At 42.1% G+C, this 23737-nt stretch overlaps 3 protein-coding genes and 1 pseudogene across 13 annotated transcripts in view; 2 read left to right on the forward strand and 2 right to left on the reverse strand.

Moving 5' to 3' along the window:
• LOC144986863 (uncharacterized) overlaps positions 1-23737 on the reverse strand; it is a 307472-nt gene that overhangs the window by 201070 nt on the left and 82665 nt on the right. The window lies entirely within an intron of this gene.
• The window catches only part of LOC144981344 (uncharacterized), a 259542-nt gene that overhangs the window by 59815 nt on the left and 175990 nt on the right, over positions 1-23737 (forward strand). The gene's annotated exons all lie outside the window — the stretch shown is intronic.
• Positions 1-23737, reverse strand: part of LOC144986364 (NACHT, LRR and PYD domains-containing protein 12-like) — an 87113-nt gene that overhangs the window by 26741 nt on the left and 36635 nt on the right. For all 11 annotated transcript variants that reach the window (XM_078933952.1, XM_078933947.1, XM_078933951.1 and 8 more), the window contains 3 exons: positions 15345-15518; positions 12543-12719; positions 12121-12297 (listed from right to left, as the gene is read on the reverse strand). In XM_078933952.1, the coding sequence (XP_078790078.1) occupies positions 12121-12297; positions 12543-12719; positions 15345-15518 (528 nt within the window). The remainder of the gene's footprint in view (positions 1-12120; positions 12298-12542; positions 12720-15344; positions 15519-23737) is intronic.
• Positions 19066-19950, forward strand: LOC144990539 (uncharacterized; annotated as a pseudogene).

The following is a 23737-nucleotide window of genomic DNA, read 5'->3' on the forward strand; positions in this document are numbered from 1 at the left end:
TGATGTCCCCTCACCCTCCCACCAAGGGGCCCTAAATGTCTAAGGTGCGGTTAAAATTGGCGGGTAGGGTGCTAGGAGGATATCCGCTGCTTGCTGGCAGTGATGTCCAAGCACCCCCACCCTACCAAGGGCCCTACATGCCAAGTAGCTCCCCCCCCAAGGTCCATCGCAGGCTAAACCCCCCACCCCTTCACCCTAATATGAGGTTATATGAGGAAGGGGGTAGGTTGGGGACAGCTGGTAGACTGTCTCCCTGTTGGTCAAACAGCCGTCCCCCGACCAACGGAGCCCCCACCGCCCCGCCAGGCACCGGAGGCCCCGACCTCCACCCCAAACCACGGCAGAAGGGCAAGGAGCAGCGACGACCAGGCCCCCCACCCCCTAAGTCATGGAGTCAGCCACGGGAGACCAGAGAGACCGAATTCTTTCAAAGTTACTTGAACTTTGGGCTGACATTTTTTCCAAGCTGATATGATCAAACAGCAGATTTCTGTGTTGACTTATGTTTATATTATTCTTGTTTTTCCAATTTATTAAAATAGTTTTTTTTAGCAATACAAAGAGTTATGAAAATGATAGATGCTAATCCTTCTTCTATATCGATGGCACTCATGTCACCAAGCACACAAAGTGACGGTGAGGCCGTGATTGAAACCTTAAGCCAGACTGATAAATCGGCACATACCTGCTGCCAAAGAGCCTGGACAGGTGTGCAGAAACACAGTGCGTGCATGTAGCTGTCAGGTAGATTACTGTCACAGTGCTCGCAAATGTCTGAGTTACTGAGACCCATCTTGAACATCCTCTGTCCAGTGTAATAAATTCTGTGAAGAGTTTTGAGATGGATTAGCTGCAAATTTGGACTTTTTGTCAGTTTAAAGGTGTTTAGACAGAGTTCTGACCAGAAGCTTTCATCTGTGCTGATGCTCAAATCTGCATCCCATTTTGTTGTTGGAAGGGAAGTATTGTCATCTAAATTACATAAAAGTTTGTATATTTTGGAGAGAGTTCTATTCATTGAAAAATTAATCAGAGTGGTAACTACACCTGGTAGTTTTAAATCGTTGTCTTTATATTTGTACTTTTTAGTAATACTTGATTTAAGTTGCTGATATTCCAAGAAGTTATTTATTCCATGTTTGTCTTGAAGTTCCTGGGGAGTTATGAATATTCTATCAATAATTACATGCTCTAGTTGTTTTATGCCCCCTGCTTGCCAAGCTGGGAAGTTAATCATTTTTTTGTTCATAAGGATGTCCGGGTTGTTCCAGATGGGTGTCATTTTGCACGGTTGAATTGATGATTTTGATATTTTGAGAAATTCCCAGCAGGCTGTTAAAGTGGCATTTATATTAATAGTTTTGAAACAATCCTGTTTTTTAACTGTTTGGCTAATAAATGGTAGCTCTGACAGGTTGATCTTTCCACATAACGCCTGTTCCAAGTCTAACCATGAGTTGGTTTCTTATTTTTTAACCATTTTAAGATGTATTGTAATCTATTTGCAAGAAAGTATTTGTGGAAATTAGGTTATTCTAATCCTCCACAGCTTTTTGCAGATTTTAAAGTTTTTAGACTAATTCTTGCAGGTTTATTGTTCCATAAAAAGCTTGATATGGATGAGTCTAATGTTTTGAACCATTTTAATGGCGGTTGTGTGGGAATCATTGAGAAGAGATAATTAACTTTGGGTAAGATTTTCATTTCAACCGTGGCTACCTTGCCCATAAGGGACAGAGGCAGGTTGGTCCAGCGTGTTAGATCGTCCTGTATGCTTTTCAGTAATGGGGTGTGGTTTAGCTGTACCAGTTCTGATAGTTTGGGGGAAAAGTAGATACCCAGATACTTGATTTTTCCTGTTTTAACTGGAATTGTGAGTCTTTGTTCCATATTCCTGTTGAGTGGTAAGAAAACAGACTTATTCCAATTAATGGAATAGTCTGATATGGAGGAGAATTCATTAATGATCATTGCTGTTTCATTTACAGAATGTAAATTCCTTAAAAACAGTAATATGTCATCTTCATAGAGACTAATTTTATGATGGCTGTGTTTGGTTTTTATTCCTATAATGCTCTCATTCTGTCTTATTGCTGCAGCTAGAGGCTCAATGAATATAGCAAAAAGAGAAGGAGAGAGTGGGCAACCCTGTCTGGTTCCTCTTCCAAGAAAAAAACTGTTTGAAGTCTGTTTATTAGTTCTAACTGATGCATTGGGGTTGTGATATATTATTTTGATCCAATTGATGAATGCTTCTCCAAGACCAAACTTATGGAGGGCAGCAATAAGGAACTTCCAATTTACTCTGTCAAAGGCTTTTTCAGCATCCAGTGATAGTATAGTCATTTCCTGGTTTTCAATGGTGGCAAGGTCTATTATATTAACTAGTCTACGGACATTATCATCCGAGTGTCTGCCTTTGATGAATCCAGTTTGGTCGAAGTGAATTATGTGAGGAGTGATTTTTTCTATTCTCTGTGCTAGTGCTTTGCAGATAATTTTTACATCTGCATTGATTAAAGAAATAGGGCGATAGCTTGAAGGACTAGTGGGATCTTTGTCTGGTTTTAGAAGAAGAATTATGTTGGCTGAGTTCATGTTAGGTGGCATTGATTGGCTCTCATTGATAGATGTGACGGTTTTATAAAATGTTGGTGCCAGTTGTTCCCAGAATTCTTTATAAAACTCAGCAGGAAAGCCGTCAAGCCCTGGTGCTTTACCATTAGGCATAAGTAACAGAGCTTCATGAAGTTCAGACAACGAGAGCGGAGAGTCTAAGTTTGTGATTTGGTCCTCATCTAACCCGGGTAGGTTTACATTATTAAGAAATGAGTCAATACTTCGCTCTGACGGATTGATCTGTGATGTGTACAAATTTTTATAAAAGTTTTCAAATGCGTTATTAATTTTGACCGGGTCGTGAGTGACATTTCATGTTTCGTCCATAATAGAGGTGATTGAGGATTTTTCTCTATTAATTTTAAGCTGATTAGCCAGAAATTTGCCAGATTTATTAGAGTTTTCAAATCTTTCAAGTCGTAGCCTTTGTATTTGAAATTGTGTTTGTTTATTAATGATGTCATTTAACTGCAGCTTTAAATTTTTCAGATCTCCCAGAATGTGTTCCTGTGCAGAAGCAGCATAAGCAGTCTCCAGGGTTTTGATTTTATTTTCTAGTTCTAATAAATCTGCTTTCTCTTTGCGTTTTTTGTGCGTTGAATAAGAAATTATTTTCCCTCTCATGACTGCCAAAAATTACTGGCTTGTGCAACTTTCTTGTGGACTTTGAAGCAAGGCAACAGTGGTTGAATGCAGTTGGCATTGAATGCAGAGAATTGTCTCCTGGTGATGGGATTTGCAATGAATGTTTTACTCAGGATAGATGCTAATACTTTATCCTTATTAGCTATGATTCTAGAGTCATCCAACACCAGTATATATGTTTTTTAAAAAATTTTATTTTTCTGAATTAAATTATTATATATCTTTTACAGAACGATTTGTATATGTTTAGTCTGACTTAATGTCATACATTTCTTTTTACAATCTTTATGCTTTGTGGTTGTTTGTGCTAAAAAACGTCCACACTTTAGATGAGGTGCTGCAAAACAATTAATAAACTATTAACAAAGTTAATTAATACATTTGTAAAGCTTATAAGCAGTTTAGTAATATGGATTTAGAAGACAATGGTCTGACTTTAGATGTTAATAAATCTTATTAACACTTTCAGGTATTTGCAAGACATCTATAATGCTAATAAATATCTTACTAGAACCCCAAACAATAAAAATACTTCTTAATTTGTTAAGAAAGGTTGTTAATAAATCTTATTAAGCTTATTAACACTGACACATTTGTTAGGCACCTATAATATCAGTAAATGCATCATTAGCATCTTGAAAACATCCTAATAATAATGCTTGTAAATGTGTTAACTAAGTAATTTAATAAACCTTATTAGACTTATTGTACTAATAAATGTCTTACTTACACCCTATAAATTCATTTATAATGCTTGTTAATGTGTTAACAAAGCTTGTTAAGGAATCTTAATATAAAGTGTTACCAAATTAAGATTTTTATTAATTAAAACAGCAACTCCTCATTGCTTAGAGTTGTAACTGGCAGAATATATAACTGGAAATTGTAAGCAGCACATGAGGTGATTCATGCCTCTGTTTGATGTAGTTCGATTAATGCACTGTCCCTCTCCCCAATGTGGGAGTGATGCCAGATTCCATTTGGCTCTTCCGTGCACTTGCACTTGACTGTGGTCCTCACCACAGACTTGTCTGTCCCCCTGTACCTGACCATGTACTTCGTCTCTACTACTGCTCCTACACTTGGCTGTGGATCTTGACTCTGGTTTGTCTTGCGCCCCTATCCATTCCTCATTCCTGAAGCTCATCTGCTGGACCATTTAAACGTGTATTTGTAGAGTTAGATAAGTTAATTGTTTTCTTCCTTTTTCTTAACTTGTTCTGTCCAACAACTGCGCAAACAGATGAAAGCTGAAGGCCTTTCGTTTTGGACAGGTTCCAAAAAGTGGTTATATATCAGAGTTTAAATTTGTATAAACCCTTTTCTGTGTTGTTTTTCATTATTTTTTAATTATTTGTTATATTTGGTGTGTGTGGGGGGGGGAGAGAGGAAAAGTGTATGGGGGGGGGGGGTTGGGAATAAAAGGGAGAGAGGGGGAGAAGGTGGAGGATACAACCGCTTAGTTGCTAACTTTCATTCATTCTTTCATCTTCTGCCGTTTTATCCCTTTCCGGGTCACGGGCTGCCAGAGCCTATCCCCGACACTATGGGCAAAGGCAGATGACACCATGGACAGTTCTCCAGTCTGTCGCAGGGAGTTACTAACTTGGATAGGTTATTATTTTAAGCTGTGAAACAATTATACCAGATTTCTTTGAAAGACATCTATTACATCCGAAGGTGAAATTCGAACACTAAGATAAGCGGAAGATATCTGTCCATCAATACACTGTGGGTTAGTTGGAGGGATAAAGCAGACAGGGAGAAGTGTGGCGGTGTGCGTGTGCAAGTGGGGATGAACACACATGCACGCTGATGAAGTGAACCATGTGCAGAGGCCAGCTAGCCAGCCTGGCGCAGAAGAGGCCCCTCTACAGGCCCACACCCCCCCGGCCCCCCTCAACATAGGCGAGTCCGGCGTCAGGACCCCCGGGCCACAGGTCAGACGTGCTCTGCCATACCAGGCAGCAGCTTTTGGGGCCACCGGGTGCTGGACACAGAGACGCTGGCCAAGGGCAAACTCTGGGCACAAAGGATCCAGGAGCCACCCACCACCGGAGCCTTGTCTCCGCAGGCCAGCCCCAGTGCCTGACCCACGCCACCCAATGAACATGACACAACCACAGATCCATCCTTACCCCCAACTACTCTACTCTCTACAACCCCCTCACCCACCATGTTCCTCAACCTCTGCTGCCGTATCCCCCCTGATCCCCTCCCCACTCTGCAATGGGTAAGGTGAGCCCCAGCGGATCCCGGCGAGCCAGCCCCCAGGCTTGTCCCCATCCATGCACTCTTACACACACAGACAATCTTCTGGTTGCCCCATTTCCTTTGTCCTCCGGACAATCTACCCTCCAGCGCCACACGCCCGGCCACCAATACGGCCAACAGAATTCCCACAAGCCAGGCATCCCTGAGAGGACCAGATGGGTGAAGACAGGCCGTCCCTCCCTGATCCCACCCTTGTATGGTGGTATGGGTGTGCAGTGTATGTGCTGCAGGTAAAATAGGGGATCTCCAGTGGGGCGGCGGGCCTCAAGCTGACTGTTACAGACATAAGTGAGATGAATAGAGTTGAGCCAAAACTACAAAAGGGGTTTATTCAAATATACACCTAGTGTGTCAAATGATTCATAACCCTTATTGTAACAGTAAAATATGTCCAACACAAGAGGCTTTCAGCTCTCATCTGTCTGCACAGCTATTGGGGACGACAAGTTTGGGGGGGGGGGGGGGGGGGGGGGGTAAAAGGAAAATCTCACCAAGCTGTTATAGATGATCTGATGTTTAAACTTCTAAAGCACTTGTGATGTTTAATTTTAGAACTGAAAAAAGGTAAATTAGAAATATCTAGGTTGTCACAGAGATTCTGCAATATATTTGGCCAAGATTCATCTAACACACCAGGTTTAAGCCATTTTTGGACATAAAGTAACCTGTTTGGGGAGTAGTAATCCTGGAAGTTTGGTAGGCCTAGTCCTCCTCTGTCTTTAAGTTTTAGAATCGTTTTCAGACTGATCCTTGGTGGTTTACCTTTACCTGTGGCTCTCCCTATTAAGGAAAATGGTAAAATTTTCCATCTAGTGAGATCAGCCTCAATTGTTTTAAGAAGTTGTGTATGGTTCAGCTTGAATAGATCAGAAAGCCTGGAGAAAGTATTTCTACCTTAGCACTTTATGTAGCCTGTTTGTAATTTAATGGATGATTGATTTAGATAGTTGCAATTAATTGGCAGAATTGTGCTTTTAAACCAGTTTATGGAGTATTCCGAAACTGAGGAAAATGTACTAATTAGGGAGATCATTTTGCAAATGGGAGACAGATTACAGGATAAGATCATCTTGTTTTCCACCAAGGTCTCAGAGAGATAGATCCGCATCACTGCTGCACACAATCCCAGAAGTTGTCCGGAATTCATTCAAGTTAACTCTTTTCTAAGAGTTCTGGTACATTGCCTGTCCGCTCTGGGGGAGGATCCCTCCTACAAGTGGACACCCCCGAAGTTTCCTATTTTTTCTGTAATTGTTTTTTTTGTGGAGTTTTTCTTTCTAAGTCTAAGGCAGGGGTCGGGAACCTTTTTGGAGAGAGAGCCATAAACACCACATATTTTTAGATATCATTTCGTGAGAACCATACAATATGTTTAAAACTAAAAATACAAGTGAATGTGTGCATTTTATGCAATTTCAACACTTTAAAAGTACAATAAGTTTGGGATCTTTGTAATAACTTGTTATTGTAGCGGACTGAGTTAGACTGGGTGGCTGTTGGGTCACGTTCTAAGTTCCGGAGTTTATTGAATGCATCAAGCAGAGATGCTGGTTGGCCTTCAGTTATGTCGCTCAGGCTGTTGTTGGGGAGTTTGGACCAATGGGGTTCAGCTATGGGCTGATTAAGGGAAATAAAAGAGCTTGTGTGGGAGTGGGTCAATAAAAAGTTGGGGAGAAGCACTCTCGGCAAGAGAGATTCAGGATTTGCTGAATAAGTTGTACGGCGTTGGTTATGGCCTACAGTAACCACAATAGAGAACACTAAAAGAGATTAAGTCTCCCTGCCTCAATGTGGGAAAAGGATGCTACATTATGCTGTTGCTAATAAATGAGTATTTATTTCCATTAATGCGACTTCTGGTGCTGCATGGTGGATTTTCTGATGGTCCTCATCTGGTTGATACGTGGTAAGTTCAAGCTTCATGCAGGCGGTGAGACTTCCATCCATTAAACGTGATCATAGGTTGGTCTCAATGTTATTAGATGATAGAAAGACTGCTCACATGTGACGGGCAGCGTGTTCGAATAGGTGTGCCGCCTCACCTTGCTGCCTGCACCCACTACTCCTCCCCTTTTCCTTCTCAGCGATGGCAGCGCACAATTGCCTGGAATGTAATTAGCAAGTTTCAGGTCGTTATAAACTGGCGTCGATTCACACCCGGGAAGGACTGGTCTAATTACATTTTTTTTCCATAATTAAAGATTTGTCTGCAAGCCAGATGTGGCCACCAAAAGAGCTAAGGGCAGGGATGCCAGTTTAGTTTACCATATTTTCACAATACTTAGAACGGGGCAGTGAGTTACTCCCCACTTTGTGAATAGATTGTAGAAGCTTGGGCTAATGTGTCTGCTTGAAGCCACGCAGCAACGAGACAGACTCTGATGATGATGAAAGTGAACCTGCTGTGTTTGATAGAAATTTAATCCGGCTGCTCATTGAAGATACAGAAGATGAGAACTTTGATGGATTTTTGGATGCTCTTTGTGACTGAAAAATGAAAAATAGATTGCAACCAACTCAGATTTGATCCTGAAGCCTTTTCAAACACACACTCTGGCTGCGCTCGTGCGTGTGCAAGAAGGAAGGGAGACACTCATGGCAAGTGAATGTGTGAGCATTCAGATTGTGTTACTGTTAGGTAGAACACTAATGAAAAAAAAGGTTTCCTCTAAAACAGGGGTCTGGAACCTTTTTGGCCGAGAGAGCCATAAACGCCACATATTTTTAAATGTAATTTCGAAAGAGCCATACAATAATGTAGTGTCCCTATCTCTTTTAAGGTTCTTTATTCTGGTTACTGCAGACCGCAACAAACGCCGTACAATGAATTCAGCAACTCCTCAATCTCTCCCGCCAAGACGAGAGCCAGTGTTGCCAGAAATAGTCACAGTTTTCCAGCCCAAAAGTCGTCTGAAAACCGCCAGACTCAGCCAAAAACCGCCCAACGGGGGGGGGGGGGGGGGCTGCAGAGTATGTCAACAGGTGAACAGGTAGAGAGGCAGGGGAGGGGCTTTGGCTTCAAACTCTGTCAAATTGAAACACGGGCGTCAGATTAAGACGCAGCTTTCACTGCGGAAGTTGAAGCAGAGACTTTCTCTGTGATGATTTTATGAACTCAAACATGGAAACATGATTTCCAAATAGAACTCTTAAACCCTAAAACCGCCCAAATTATGCATACCCGCCCAAAGCCATTTTTACCCGCAAATTTAGAACCAAAACCGCCCAATCTGGCAGCACTGACGAGAGCGCTTCTCCCAACTTTAGATTCCCCCCCCTCCCGCTCCAGCCCTCCCATTTCCCTTATTTGGACCATAGCTGAACCCCATTGGTCCAAACTACCTAACAACAGGCTGAGCGACAGAACCGAGAGCCAATCAGATCTCTGCTTGATGCGTTCAATGAACTCCAGAACTTATAACACGGCCCAACAGCCACCCAGTCCAACTCTGTCCGCGATACGTTTAAAACTAAATATACAATCAGGAGATGTCCCCTTAGTGCCCTACTCGCCAATTTTAACTGCACCCCCCTTAGTACACACACCCCTCCCCCTTCAATATATACATTCAAACATAAACACACACACATGCACACAAACACCCTCTCAAACACCCATACACGCACACACATTTTACAAGGAAGGTGGGACCTGGGTCCATCTGTCCCCTACCCTTTCCCTGGTTGGGGGTGCGGGCCCCTTGGCGATGGCGGCCGTGTCTCTTGGGTGCCGGCTCCCTGGGCCCGGCGGTGCTCTCTCCGCGCGGTGGGGGGGTTCATATTACACCTGAGCCGGGGGTGTTCGTGTCCCTGGGGGGTGGGCCCTGGTCTTTGCCCCTGGGCGCTGGGCCCCGCCAAACTTCTAACATGGCCGAGCCTGGTCGGGCCATATTTATAACATCCCTTGTGGGCCGCCCTTTTTTCCCCGGGGTTCCCCCCTCCTGGGCGGGGGCGGCGGGCCCCTGCCTTGCTCCTACCTGGACCAACCGTGGGCCGGGTGGGTGGCTGTCTGGAGTGCGGAGCGGGTCTCCCTTGGGGGGTCCTGGCTCGTACCTGGGGTCGGGGCGGGGGGATGCCCGGAACTCCTGGGTGGTGGTGGGGTGCTCGTCTGGGGCTGTGGGCGTCCCTCTCCGGTGGGGCCCTGCGTTGGGCTCTTCCGGCGCGGCGGGGGGCTGCTTTCCTGGCTGGGCTGGGGCGGTGCTCTCTTTCCCTCTGCGCCTCCCTGCTCTCTGGCTCTGGGGGCCTCGCGGCGGTCCTGCTGGCCCTGGCCTGGGTGGCGGTCTTGGTCGCCCGGGGGGCGGTTGCTCCCTGCCTGTTCCCGTGTGGCGTTGGGGGAATTCCGGCTGCCGCTGCTGCTGCGGCGGGGGGTATGGGTGTGGGGGTGGCTGGGCGCTCCTCCTCCTTCTTTTCACATTCCACCATCCATTTTAGAAGAACATAAACACTCACCTGAGCACAGGTGTTAGCTCACCTTTGCACTAATAGTTTGCATGATTGAATGAATGAAAGATTTCACACTAGTTGGTTTAAAGGCATAGGTATGCGTTCGTGAACACTATCTGTTTTGTGTGCATGTTGACATGTGGACATTTTTGCGGCTAGCAGGTGTGTTGATAATATTTGAGTGTGTGTGAACAGGCCCCGCCCTTTTTGTACTACATTTGAATCGTACCGTAACGATAAACAACCAGTAAACCTGTCTGCTCTATGCTGCTTCATGGTCTTACCCCCCCTTCCCCTCCTATTATCACCCTCCTACCCCCCCCTCTCTCTAACGTCCCTCTCTCTTCTTCCCCTCTTTCCTTTTCCGTCCGGTCCAACACCAAAGATTTTCAAACATGATTGAAATTAATAAAGTTTGGCCTCAATTACAAAAGGGGTTTATTCAGACATACCTTTGGTTTGTCTGAAGATGAATAACCCCTCTTGTTAAAATAAAATATGTCCAACACAAGAGGCCCTCAGCTCTCATCTGTTTGCCTAGCTGTTGGACAGGACAAGTTAAAAAAAAACAAAAAAAAAAAAACAAACTAAATATACAAGTGAATGTGTGCATTTGATGTAATTTCAACACTTCTAAAGTACAATAAGTCTGTGGATTCTTTTTAATAACATTGTTATGCTGTTGCTAATAAATGGTGAGTATTTCTCATAGTAGTTTTGCTGATGGTCTAGTCTGGTTGATACTTGGTGAGTTTCAGCTTCATGCAGGCATTGAGACTTTAAACGTGATCTTAGGTCTGAATATTCTGTAGATGTGACAAAGACTGCTCACATGCAGACGGGGAGCCAAACACACATTCACACGCTGTAGTGAATGACGGGCAGCAGGTTTTATGTTTTTACAATCCCTGCGCGATTCACCTGCTGCCTGTCCCCACAAACCGCCTCACCCCCATCCTCTGCTTTCATCGCGTCCTCGCAACTGCGCGCTCTTACTCAGAGACGGGAGCGCGCAGTTTTAGGCACGGCAATTCACAGGTTTCAGGCTGTTACAAACTCTGTGAAATAATAGATAATAGTAAACTGATAGTTTTCTCTCCAAGCAGCGCTACTACTGTGCGCCTCTGGCATCGCATCGCATGGTGCCCGAGAGGGACTGGTCTAATGAAAAAAAAAGTATGATTAAAGATTTGTCTGCGAGCCACATGTGACCATCAAAAGAGCCATATATGGCTCGCGAGCCATAGGTTCCCGACCCCTGCTCTAAAAGAACATAGACTGATTCTTTTTTTAACCCGCTCTGGAGGCTCTGAGGGTTGATTTTATGTTTATTTTACAATAACCGGTATGAAGCCCAGTGAGATAACTGCTTTGACTTTGGGCTATATAAATAAAGCTGAATTGAACCATCATTAAACAAACCAGCTGCAATAACAACTGATGGAGCAGCGGCTATGCGTGTTAAAAAAATTGGACATGTGAGAAGGATGTGAGTAAAGATTCAGCAGGAGAACTTTACTGGTAAGTGAACACTGTATCATCCACCAGCGAGCACTATGTAGTAAAGTCCTGAAGATGGACAATGGAATGACCTCTGGAACACAACTGCAGAGTTAAAGGTTTGAATCACCTGGCAGTTTCAGTCCATAATGCGGGAGACACATTAAGAGTTCACTGACAGTCCAGATTTTACAAGGATGTGTTGTAGAGATGTGACGTTTAGAAATGAATCAAATCTTTTGAACAGATCATTAACATGAACAATGGGAATCGAGTTGTCGTTATCAGGGAACTATTTTTCTCATTAACATAAAAGCTCAGACAAGCTCCTCCTTGTTACTTCAGATGGAAATATGTGCATACCATATTCAATTCAATTCAATTCAACTTTATTTGCATAGCCCAAAATCACAACAACAGTCATCTCGGTGGGCTTTGTGATGGTAATTGAATAAGTTAACATAAAATCAAGAGTAAGTACATCTGTGAAAAATAACAAAAAGAAGTGAGTGTAGCGAGCAGCAGCACTGGGGAATGGGGGGGGGGGGGGGTCGCAGTCGATGTTCTGTAGTCATGTCATCAGTCAGTCATCTGTACTCATTATATTAATCTAAACACAACTGAAACATGGAGTCTGACCTCAGAATCTGCAGTCTGCAGTCTGGACTCTCCAGAAAACCCCACAGATGAAGAGCTCCTGAATCCTGCAGGTTCTCATTCCCGCTCAGGTCCAGTTCTGTCAGATTGGATGGATTGTTCTTTAGAGCTGAGCTCATAGCTTTAAAGCTGATCTTTGACAAACTGCAGTTTTTCAACCTGAAATCAGACAATAAGTGTGTTTAAGAGCAGGGATGTTAGCTGGAGGATCAGGATCTTGGTAAATTTAGTGAGGTAAGACTGAATGACACACTGACAGATTACATTTTCAGATAAAATTCTGGACTGAAACATCTTGATGACCTGTAAATGAAAATGCCTGACCACTTGGGAGGAGTGTTAGCAATTCCCCCTGGAAATTGACACAAAAACATAAAGGTAATACAAATCCAATAGAGTCTGACCTCAGAGTCTGCAGTCTACAGTCTGGACTCTCCAGAAAACCACACAGATGAAGAACTCCTGAATCCTGCAGTTTCCAATTCCTGCTCAGGTCCAGTTTTGTCAGATTGGACGGGTTATTCTTCAGAGCTGAGACCAGAGCTTCACAACTGATCTCTGACAAAGTGCAGTCCTTCAACCTGAAATCAGAAATAAAAGTGTGTTCAGGAGCAGTTATGGTGGCTGGAAGTCCAGGAACTTGGTAAATTTAGTCATTGGTGAGCAGTGTTGAAAGTAACAGCGTTTAAGTATAACTGTGTCAGTTAAGTTAAGTGACGTGACTCCAAATCACTCAATCAACCACAGCATACTTAAGCACTCCACTGAGTTGAGTTCAGTGCGAAGCATTGTTTGTGCCATTCTGCCTTCAATTTGGACCTGATTTTCTGTTTCCTGACTTTGTTTCTGACTCTGTTTGCCTGCCGCCTGCCCCAACCCTTGCCTGACTCTCGGTTTACTCTGTGTCTCCTCTGATATTTTCATGCCTCTTATCAGCTCCTACCTGCCTGACCTTGATTTAGCATTGTGGACTTTTAACTGAGGTAATAAACCGTCTGCATTTGGATCCAGCCATCTACCTGTTCTTGTGACAAACGAAGTAATCTAACCAATTACTTTTGTTACTGGGGCGGCAGTGGTGCAGCAGTAGGGCGGTCGACCCATGATCGTAAGATTGCAGGTTCGATTGCCTTGCACGCCCAGGAGTCGATGTGTCCTTGGGCAAGACACTGAACCCCACCTTGCCTCTGGTGGTAGGCGGGCAACTGTGTTCGGCAGCGGAGCCGCCACCAGTGTGTGAATGTGTGTGTGACTGGGTGAATGGGTCTGTGACTATAAAGCGCTTTGGGCCTTGTAAGTAGAAAAGTGCTATATAAGTATAAACCATTAACTTTCATTCCCGCAGCAATGCCTTTTGTAGTGGATTAATTTAAATCTTGGGGCGCAACTTTAGCGGTTAAAGCAGCTGCGAGCATACCTTTTTCATCCTATAGCACTTCACAGCAAGACTGTGTTTATTGCAAAGTAGTGTGTGTGTGTGTGGGGGGGGGTTACTCCCATTCAAGATTATCATTGGCTATGGAGTCAAGTGGGTCAGGGCATGTTGAAATGCGTGTTCAGCGCACAGCGAAGATGACAACAGGAAGTCGCACCAATTAAGACATTATTTTACTTCATTATAAATATATTACTTTATTGTACTTTATTTAAAAGGAAATGGACAACTGTTAACGTCAGACTCAATTTGTGTCCTGGAGCAAAGACATTACAAATGACCATCTGAAGCCATTCAAGCCACTGAAGCACTGAACTTCAAACTTTTTTTTTATGCTCACCAGCCACCAGCCCCCTTGCTTTGGTGACAAACATAGACTGTAAAAACAATGGACGAATCGATGTGTGACTTCAGCTATAGAAAATTCCTCACTTCCACCTATGTCGAAATGAGAGAAAATCCCCCACCACTGTTTCCTGATACAGGCGCTGCTATGTTGAAACCAGTCGACAGTGATTGGTCTGAGTCACTCTTAGCCATTCTATATATGGTAATGGCAACAGACGTTGCTATAGATGAACAGAAAACTGGAGGCTAATTAGTCTGTTAAACAATGACGCCAACATGTTTGCACTTATTTTTTGCCAAAAGATTAAAACGAGGACTAAAAGACAGAATTGATGAAGAACAATCCGGTTTCATGCCTGGTAGAAATATTACCAACAATATGAGATTAATACAAGACATGATTGACTATTATGAATTATTAAAGATGATAGATTTGGTTGAATTTTAAAAAGACATTTGACACAATTGGTCATAGATTCGAGTTACTAAAAAATTTGGATTTGTTTAAAAGATTTTTTATAGCGATCAAGCTTCTGTACAATGGATAAGAATGAAACAAATCACAGTGATGTTAATTTCAAGCCAATAACTAAACAAATTATCAAAAGACATAATATGTGGTTGATGAGAGAGCTTTCACTGAATGGTAGAATAGGGAATTTTGAGATCTGTCTATGTGTCTTTGTATTTAGAATGCCAAAACACATCTGTGACCTATTAAACATTAAACATTATTTAATTGTATTTGGAGAAAAAATGTAATTACTTAAGGAAAAATGTTTTGTGTAACATCAAAAAGTATGGGGACACAAATGTACCAACTTTTATAACTTTTAACAACTCTTTTGAAATAAACTGGTTAATTAATTTACTGAAAGGGGAAGACAATATCTGGAACATATTTCCCAACCATGTGTTTGACACAACGGTAGGAATTACGTTCTTGATCAAGTGTAATTATAAAGTGAAAATATTAGCCACAAAACTTTTAGACTTTTATAAGCTTGGGACACTTATTTATAAACACAATTTTCTCCAACATCTTGTTTCATTTGGAATAACTGTAATGTGCAATACAAGAATAAATCACTTTTTCCCCTAGACGTTATGAAAATGTTATTGTTCTGATAAGACAACTTTTCAGTTCTCATGGATATCTTCTTACTTATTAAAAATTTGGTATTACTGTTCCACCCAAAGTGTGTGCAAAAGTGTTAGATTAATAACACTTTTTCTTAATTGAGTTAATTCCAACAAGTCTACTTATACTGTTTGAAGGGATTTGTAACACCAATCAATTAAGAACCCAGAAATTTTGGGAGGGGGGGGGGGGGGTCTCACTCATTATTCTGTTGTCATGTCATCAGTTAGTCATCTGTACTCATCATATTGATCTGAACACAACTGAAACTTGGAGTCTGACCTCAGAGTCTGCAGTCTGCAGTCTGGACTCTCCAGAAAACCCCATAGATGTAGAACTCCTGAATCCTGCAGGTTGTTCCTGCTCAGGTCCAGTTCTGCCAGATTGGACTTGTTTATCATCAAAGCTGAACCCAGAGCTTCACAACTGATCTCTGACAAACTGCAGTTTTTCAACCTGAAATAAAAAAAAATGTGTTTAGCAGCAGTGATGCAGCTGGAGGTCCAGGAACTTTAATTAAGTCAGGTGGGACCCGCCCTGATGACAGACTGACAGATTACATTTTCAAATTATGGACTGAAAATTTGTGACGACCTGTAAATAAAAGTACATCACGCCTGGGGGGGGTCAATTTTAAAAACCTTATCTCAATTGAAGAATTTTCCATTAGAGACTATAGCTCAGCATTCAGGTGGTGTCATGCTAATAACCTCATCCTGAACACCACCAAGACCAAGGATATCCACCCCCCCTCTACATCAATGGAAACTGCGTGGAGAGGGTCCACAGCTTCACCCTCCTGGGCACCACCATCTCGGCTGACTTCACTTGGTCCATCAAGACCATGGCTGTCATCTGAAAGGCACATCAGTGGCTGTACTTCCTGAGAAGGTTCAGGAAGAACAATGTGAACCAGGAGCTGCTGGTAACCCTTTACCGCTCAACCATAGAGAGCTTCCTGTCATACTGCCTCACAGTGTGGTTCTCCCACTGCACTGAAGTGGAACGGCAGAGCCTCCAGTGAGTGGTAAAGATAGTGCAGAAGATCATTGGCTGTCCTCTCCTCTCAATGAAGGACATCTACCAATCACCACTGACTCCACCCATCCAGCTTTCCCTCTGTTCGAACTTCTGCCCTCTAGAGGAAGGTACAGATCCATCAGAACCAGGACAAACAGACTCAGGAACTGCTTCTTTTCACAGGCAATTGTCATATGGAACACATACTTCCAACAACTACACCCCACTCTGACTGCTTTATACATTCTAATCTAATGTTTATTTGATTTTTGATTTCAAATGGTTTATTTCAAGCAATCAAATAAGAATACACAAAACAAAACAATCATCAGTTATACATTCGTACAATAACTTATCAAACTTTGGATAATTAGACATATTAATAAATATTGCTTGAAAGGGAGTGGAAGGAAGCGAATTTATATAATCCCACCCCATCAAACCATAACCATTTTACAACATGATTTATCAATATCTGGTTCCTAGCTTTTATCAGACAGAATTAAGAATCTTTGAAATATCAATAAAGCACATGAAAAAGATTAATTGCTTAAATTATTTTGTAAAAAATAACTTTTAGAAATCAACATGGCAATGTAGTATCCAAATATATGAAGATTATGTTACTTATAAAAGACATTGAGATGATTAAAAAATAATACTATATCAGTAAAATATACATAACACGGTTTCAGGAATTTTCATAGCAAAATATGATCAAGTATCAAAAGTAAAAAATATGTGCAAAAATGTGTTACATTAGGAAAAATCATGAATCAATTTATCAATTTTTGGAGCAAGTGAAGTAATATAATTAAAAGTCAATCAATTTAACCTTTTTTAAAAATTGATTCATCATTTGTTTTATTATTTTTGTATTTCTATTTATTTATTTATTTTAATTTTTTTATGATAAAGTTATGCTGTGAAGTAAAATAATTTTGTCGAATGACCAAAGTTGGCATTTCTTCTGCTGATTAACACCCGTTCTTCTGGGTTTAAACAGAGTTTTTAGTTCTCTTCGATGTTATGTCTGCAGACATTAAATAGAGGTCCATATCCTTCTTCAGCTGATATCAGCGGCGCCTAAAGGCCCGTACACACCGGGACGAATATTCGCCAGGCGTTATTCGCCAGCGTTTTTCGCCACGTTTTTTGTGTTCACACCCAGGCGATTTTCGCTGACGATGAGTGGAGTGAACATGCAATTTCATTCCCTGACATTAGATGGCGCTTAATGTAAAACAGAAATACTCCTGTACACAAGGTGGCGCTGCGCAACTTTACGCTTCTTAAAGTCGCTTTTCACTCAGAAGAAGAGAGCAAGTTTTTACACGCTTGTCAGAATCAAACAAAGAAAACATGAATATTTCAAGCACCAGTAGCTCCAACTGGTGCTTGGTTCGGGGATGTTTTAGAATGTCCGTCATTATTGCTTCGCGGCTGTGTAGACGCTACTTGGCGTCTATCTTCTTCGCTGGTATGTGTGCTCAGCAAGGCAGTTTTGTGTTTGAGCGCCCCCAAGTTGTGTTTTACTGTAACTTCAGAAGCTCCAGACACGTGAGCAAAAGCGCCGTTCTCATTGGTCGAGTAGATTTCGACGCGACGCGTCGAAAAAAAAAAACGAACCCGAGGCGTTTTTTTTTTGACGCTTTAACGCCTGGCGTTTTTTCGCGTCGGTGTGCACACTCTCATTGGGGCCCTTTGTTTAGTCACGAGGCGTTAAACGTCGGCGAAAATCGCCGGCGAAATTCGTCCCGGTGTGAACAGGCCTTTAGAGTTGAGGTCAACTTGTATGCAGTTCAGAACTCTCTGCTGATAATCAGGTCACTTCAGACTTTTGGAGAAAATGATGAATCTAGGCGTCATTTTTCTTGAAATTGTTTGGCTTTTTGATTTATTACTCTATGTTGTTTCAGACGACCGTGATCAAACACTTCTCAAAGTCCTTCATGGTGTTCACAGCCAGAACCTTGGACCGGTCCGGTGGACCGAGTGGTTTGACGTAAATCCTGCATCCTTTAACCCAAGTGTTCTCAATCTGCTTACGCTTCCTGAGAAGCCTGGCATGTTTGGCGATTTCAGCATTCCTTCTGGTCAGATGGTCGTTCAGATAAGCAGCAGATCCTTTCAGATTCTTCCTTTGGTTCATCAGAGCTAGCTTGTGTTTTTGATTCACTAGCTTGTGTTTGTGATTCAAAAACCTGATGAGGATCGCTGGTTTATCCGTCTCCTCGATGGTGTTGAGATCCAGCGAAATCCCTTTAGATGTGAGAAATGATTCCACTTGGTGTTCCAGAGACTCTCCACCGCTCTCCGTTTGAGAGGGACTATTAGCGCTATTAGCATTAGCAATGCTGACTCCAGTTGCATTTAGCTTTGCCCCAGGTTTGATCGGTACTCCAGTGAGAATGACATTATTCATCCTTACTAGTTGTTCCACATCTTCCAGTCTTTTCTCCAGAATGTCGACCCGGTTTTCTCGTTGCTCGTTTTGAGCTCAGAATCTTCGGAAGTCTTCCATTAGATCCAAGATCGGAGTTAGCTTAGCATTCACTTGTTCCATAAAGGGATACAATGCAGTTTGGATACCATCAAGAGACTTTTTAAGGTCTTCGTGGACCTGGTTTTTCCTAGGGGCCATGGTCAGCTCTCTTTTTTGGAGAAAATCAACTTTTTACGTCATTTGAAGATAGTTGTATAGCTGCGGTTCCGGGGATACATTGCTATGTATCCTATGTTTCCTGTGAAAGTTATTGTCAGTGCTGTTTGTTGTTTGACTGTTGCTCTCTTGTTTGGCATTAGCTTGACTACTGTTACCTAACTTAAGAGTTATTTGGTTTAATATTCACATTTACATTTAGCTGCCTTTTGAAGCGAATACAATACTGTGTTAACTGCTTGCAGTCCACTTTATTCTAAGTTTTCTAAATTAACTACTTCTTCTTAGCTAAACAGCGCTAGCCTTAGCTTAGCATTTGGCATGTCTACCACTTCTTCTGCCTTCATCCCTCTCTCCCACCCCATGTGCTATATGTTTAGTGAAGATCCTGCCTCCTTTAGTGAAGATAGCGGTAGGTGTGTTAAGTGTAGTCTTGTGTTAGACTTGGAGGCCTGGCTAGAGCAGTTAGAGGCGTGGCTCCGCACAGTGAAAGCTAAGCTTACTAACCAGGTCATTACTTGTAGCGCGGGCAGCGCTGCCAGGGCTAACCCAGTTACCAATCCAGCGCTTTCCCAGCAGCCAGGAAACAAACAGGGAGGGTTTGTACTGGTTGGGAGGAAGCATTGTGCTAAATGCAAAAACATAGAGCACCCAAAATCCCCATTAGTACACACCCGCGGAACCCTCAAATCTCGTTATCGGCTCCTCTATAGTTAGACATGTGAAGCTCCCAGCGGCTACAGTCAGGTGTTATCTGGGGGCCAGAGTTGGTGACATAGAGGGAAACCTTAGGATGTTTGCTCAGAGTAAGTCCAGGGTCCGTTGAGTCGTGATTCACACAGGCGGTAATGATGCCCGACGGAGACAATCTGAGGTTTTCAAATTAAATGCAGCTTCGGTGTATAAACTTGCTAAGTCGATATCAGACACTGTAATTTTCTGTGGTCCCCTGCCGAGCTTATTCAGTGATGAAATGTACAGCCGCTTTTCATTACTCAACCGCTGGCTTTCTAGATGGTGCCCAGAAAACAGCGTTGGTTTTGTTGATAATTGGAGCGCGTTTTGGGGGAAACCCGGTCTCCTGCGGAGGGATGGAGTCCATCCCACTCTGGACGGTGCCGCTCTTCTTTCTAGAAACATTTCTGTTAGCCTTAGTCGTGTAACCTATCCTGTTTACGCTTTATATGCTACCCCTAGGAAACATAATCAGGAAACACAGCATTAATTTTCATTGTTATGCCGACGATACGCAGTTGTATTTATCCATGAAACCTGACCAGAATGACAATATTGAGAAACTGAACGCCTGCATCAGAGACATCAAGACCTGGATGACAATTAATTATCTCCTTTTGAACCCAGAAAAAACTGAGGGATGCTCTGTCTGCTCAGATAGTCTCCCTGGATGGTGTAAGTATAGCCCCCAATTCCACAGTTAGAAACCTTGGGGTTTTATTTGACCAGGATTTATCTTTTAAGGCTCACATATCTCAGGCGTGTAGAACTGCATTTTTTCACCTACGGAATATTGCTAAGATCAGAAATATACTCTCTAAGAGTGATGCTGAAAAATTCATCCATGCATTTGTTACGTCGAGGCTGGATTACTGTAACTCCTTGTTAGCAGCGTGTCCTAAGAGTTCCTTAAGAAGTCTCCAGCTTGTTCAGAACGCAGCAGATAGATTGTTAGCAGGAACTAGCAGAAGAGATCACATCACTCCTGTGTAAGTTTCACTTCACTGGATCTCAGTTGATTCTAGAATAAAATTCAAGATCCTCCTGTTAACCTATAAGGCCTTACATGGAATGGCCCCATCCTATATTAAGGACCTCATAGTCCCTTACCACCCAAACAGAACACCTTGCTCACAAAATGCAGGACTGCATGTGGTTCCTAGAATTAGTAAAAGTACGGTTGGAGGTAGAGCGTTTAGCCACCAAGCCCCTGTCTTATGGAATAAACTCCCAGCTCATGTAAGAGAGGCCGATTCAGTTTCTACATTCAAAGTTAGACTCAAAACATTCCTGTGTGGACAGGCTTATTGTCAGACTAGCTAGTATTCAGAGATGATTTAACTTAATGTTAATATGTTTAAATTAAACTTAATAATAATTAACAAACAACAAACTATTTGTTTTAAAAGGCTTTAAGAAGTTGAAGCTTGGGTAGCTGTGGTGCTCTGAGGTTCTGTCCTCTTTCCTCATATGCTTCTACCCTCCTCTCTTCTCTATTTTACTTTATTTTTGATCATTATTCATCATTTAGTTCTCAATGCCTCTGTTTGGTGCAGTACAATTCATGCATTGTCCTTCTTTCCCTCTCCCCTCCTGGGGAGTGGGAGTGCTTCCAGACTCCAGTTGGCCCATCCGTGTCCCTGTACCTGGCCGTGTACCTTGTTTCTGCTCCTGCTCCTACACCTGGCTGTGGATCCTGTCTCCGGCTCAACTCGCGCCCCTGATTGTCCCCCCAACCACAGCTGGATGAAGCTCGTCTGCTGGACTTTAAATATGTAGTTGTAGCGTTAGATAAGTTAATTCTCCTCTACGAGTTCTGGTGAATCGCCTGTCCGTCCTGGGGGAGGATCCCTCCTTCATGTGGACACCCCTGAGGTTTCTTCGTTTTTTCTGGAATTCGTTTTTTTAGGGAGTTTTTCTTTACAGCGAAGGGGGGTCTAAGGGCAGGGATGCCGGTATAGCTTAGTCAGTTTGTTAGTTCATTTTAGTATTTTCCCATTGAACTCTATGTATTCACGATCCTTTTGAGTTCATGTTTCACTTCGAAGCCCATCGAGACGACTGTTGTTGTGATTTTGGGCTATACAAATAAAATTGAATTGAACTGAATTGAATAGAGCAGCAGTGTAAAACGCTCCTCTGAGCCTCCCTTAGGGTTAGTGCTAGTGCAAAACCTATGTAGGGAAAGTCAAACAGTTTCTAACTTTAGCTTATGTGAGGAAATATCACTCACAACCCGGTCAAAATTAATAACACATTTGGAAACTTTTATAAAAATTTGTACACATCACAGATCAATCCGTCAGATCAAAGTATTGACTCACTTCTTAATAATGTAAACCTACCCAGGCTAAATGAGGATCATTTCACAAACTTAGACTCTCCGCTCTCGTTGTCTGAACTTCATGAAGCTCTGTTACTTATGCCTAATGGTAAGGCACCAGGGCCTGACGGCTTTCCTGCTGAGTTTTATAAAGAATTCTGGGAACAACTGGCACCAACATTTTATAAAACCGTTACATCTATCAATGAGAGCCAATCAATGCCACCTAACATGAACTCAGCCAACATAATTCTTCTTCTAAAACCAGACAAAGATCCCACTAGTCCTTCAAGCTATCGCCCTATTTCTTTAATCAATGGAGATGTAAAAATTATCTGCAAAGCACTAGCACAGAGAATAGAAAAAAATCACTCCTCACATAATTCACTTCGACCAAACTGGATTCATCAAAGGCAGACACTCGGATGATAATGTCCGTAGACTAGTTAATATAATAGACCTTGCCACCATTGAAAACCAGGAAATGACTGTACTATCGCTGGATGCTGAAAAAGCCTTTGACAGAGTAAATTGGAAGTTCCTTATTGCTGCCCTCCATAAGTTTGGTTTTGGAGAAGCATTCATCAACTGGATCAAAATATTATTTCACAACCCCAATGCATCAGTTAGAACTAATAAACAGACTTCAAACAGGTTTTTTCTTGGAAGAGGAACCAGACAGGGTTGCCCACTCTCTCCATCTCTTTTTGCTATATTCATTGAGCCTCTAGCTGCAGCAATAAGACAGAATGAGAGCATTATAGGAATAAAAACCAAACACAGCCATCATAAAATTAGTCTCTATGCAGATGACATATTACTGTTTTTAAGGAACTTACATTCTGTAAATGAAACAGCAATGATCATTAATGAATTCTCCTCCATATCAGACTATTCCATTAATTGGAATAAGTCTGTTTTATTACCACTCAACAGGAATATGGAACAAAGACTCACAATTCCAGTTAAAACAGGAAATATCAAGTATCTGGGTATCTACTTTTCCCCCAAACTATCAGAACTGGTGCAGCTAAACCACACCCCATTACTGAAAAGCATACAGGACGATCTAACACGCTGGACCAACCTGCCTCTGTCCCTTATGGGTAAGGTAGCCACGGTTAAAATGAAATCTTACCCAAAGTTAATTATCTCTTCTCAATGATTCCCACACAACCGCCATTAAAATGGTTCAAAACATTAGACTCATCCATATCAAGCTTTTTATGGAACAATAAACCTGCAAGAATTAGTCTAAAAACTTTAAAATCTGCAAAAAGATGTGGAGGATTAGAATTACCTTACAATACATTACAATACATCTTAAAATGGTTAAAAAATAATCCGGAAACCAACTCATGGTTAGACTTGGAACAGGCATTATGTGGAAAGATCAACCTGTCAGAGCTACCATTTATTAGCCAAACAGTTAAAAAACAGGATTGTTTCAAAACTATTAATATAAACGCCACTTTAACAGCCTGCTGGGAATTTCTCAAAATATCAAAATAATCAATTCAACCGTGCAAAATGACACCCATCTGGAACAACCCGGACATCCTTATAAACAAAAAAAATGATTCACTTCCCAGCTTGGCAAGCAGGGGGCATAAAACAACTAGAGCACGTAATTATTGATAGAAGATTCATAACTCCCCAGGAACTTCAAGACAAACATGGAATAAATAACTTCTTGGAATATCAGCAACTTAAATCAAGTATTACTAAAAAGTAGAAATATAAAGACAACAATTTAAAGCTACCAGGTGTAGTTACCACTCTGATTAATTTTTCAATGAATAGAACTCTCTCCAAAATATACAAACTTTTATGTAATTTAGATAACAATATTTCCCTTCCAACCAAAAAATGGGATGCAGATTTGAGCATCAGCACAGATGAAAGCTTCTGGTCAGAACTCTGTCTAAACACCTT

The sequence above is a fragment of the Oryzias latipes genome, chromosome 2 (genome assembly GCF_053564925.1).
Source record: "Oryzias latipes strain Hd-rR chromosome 2, Olatipes_Hd-rR_3.1".
NCBI classification, from domain to species: Eukaryota; Metazoa; Chordata; class Actinopteri; order Beloniformes; family Adrianichthyidae; genus Oryzias; species Oryzias latipes.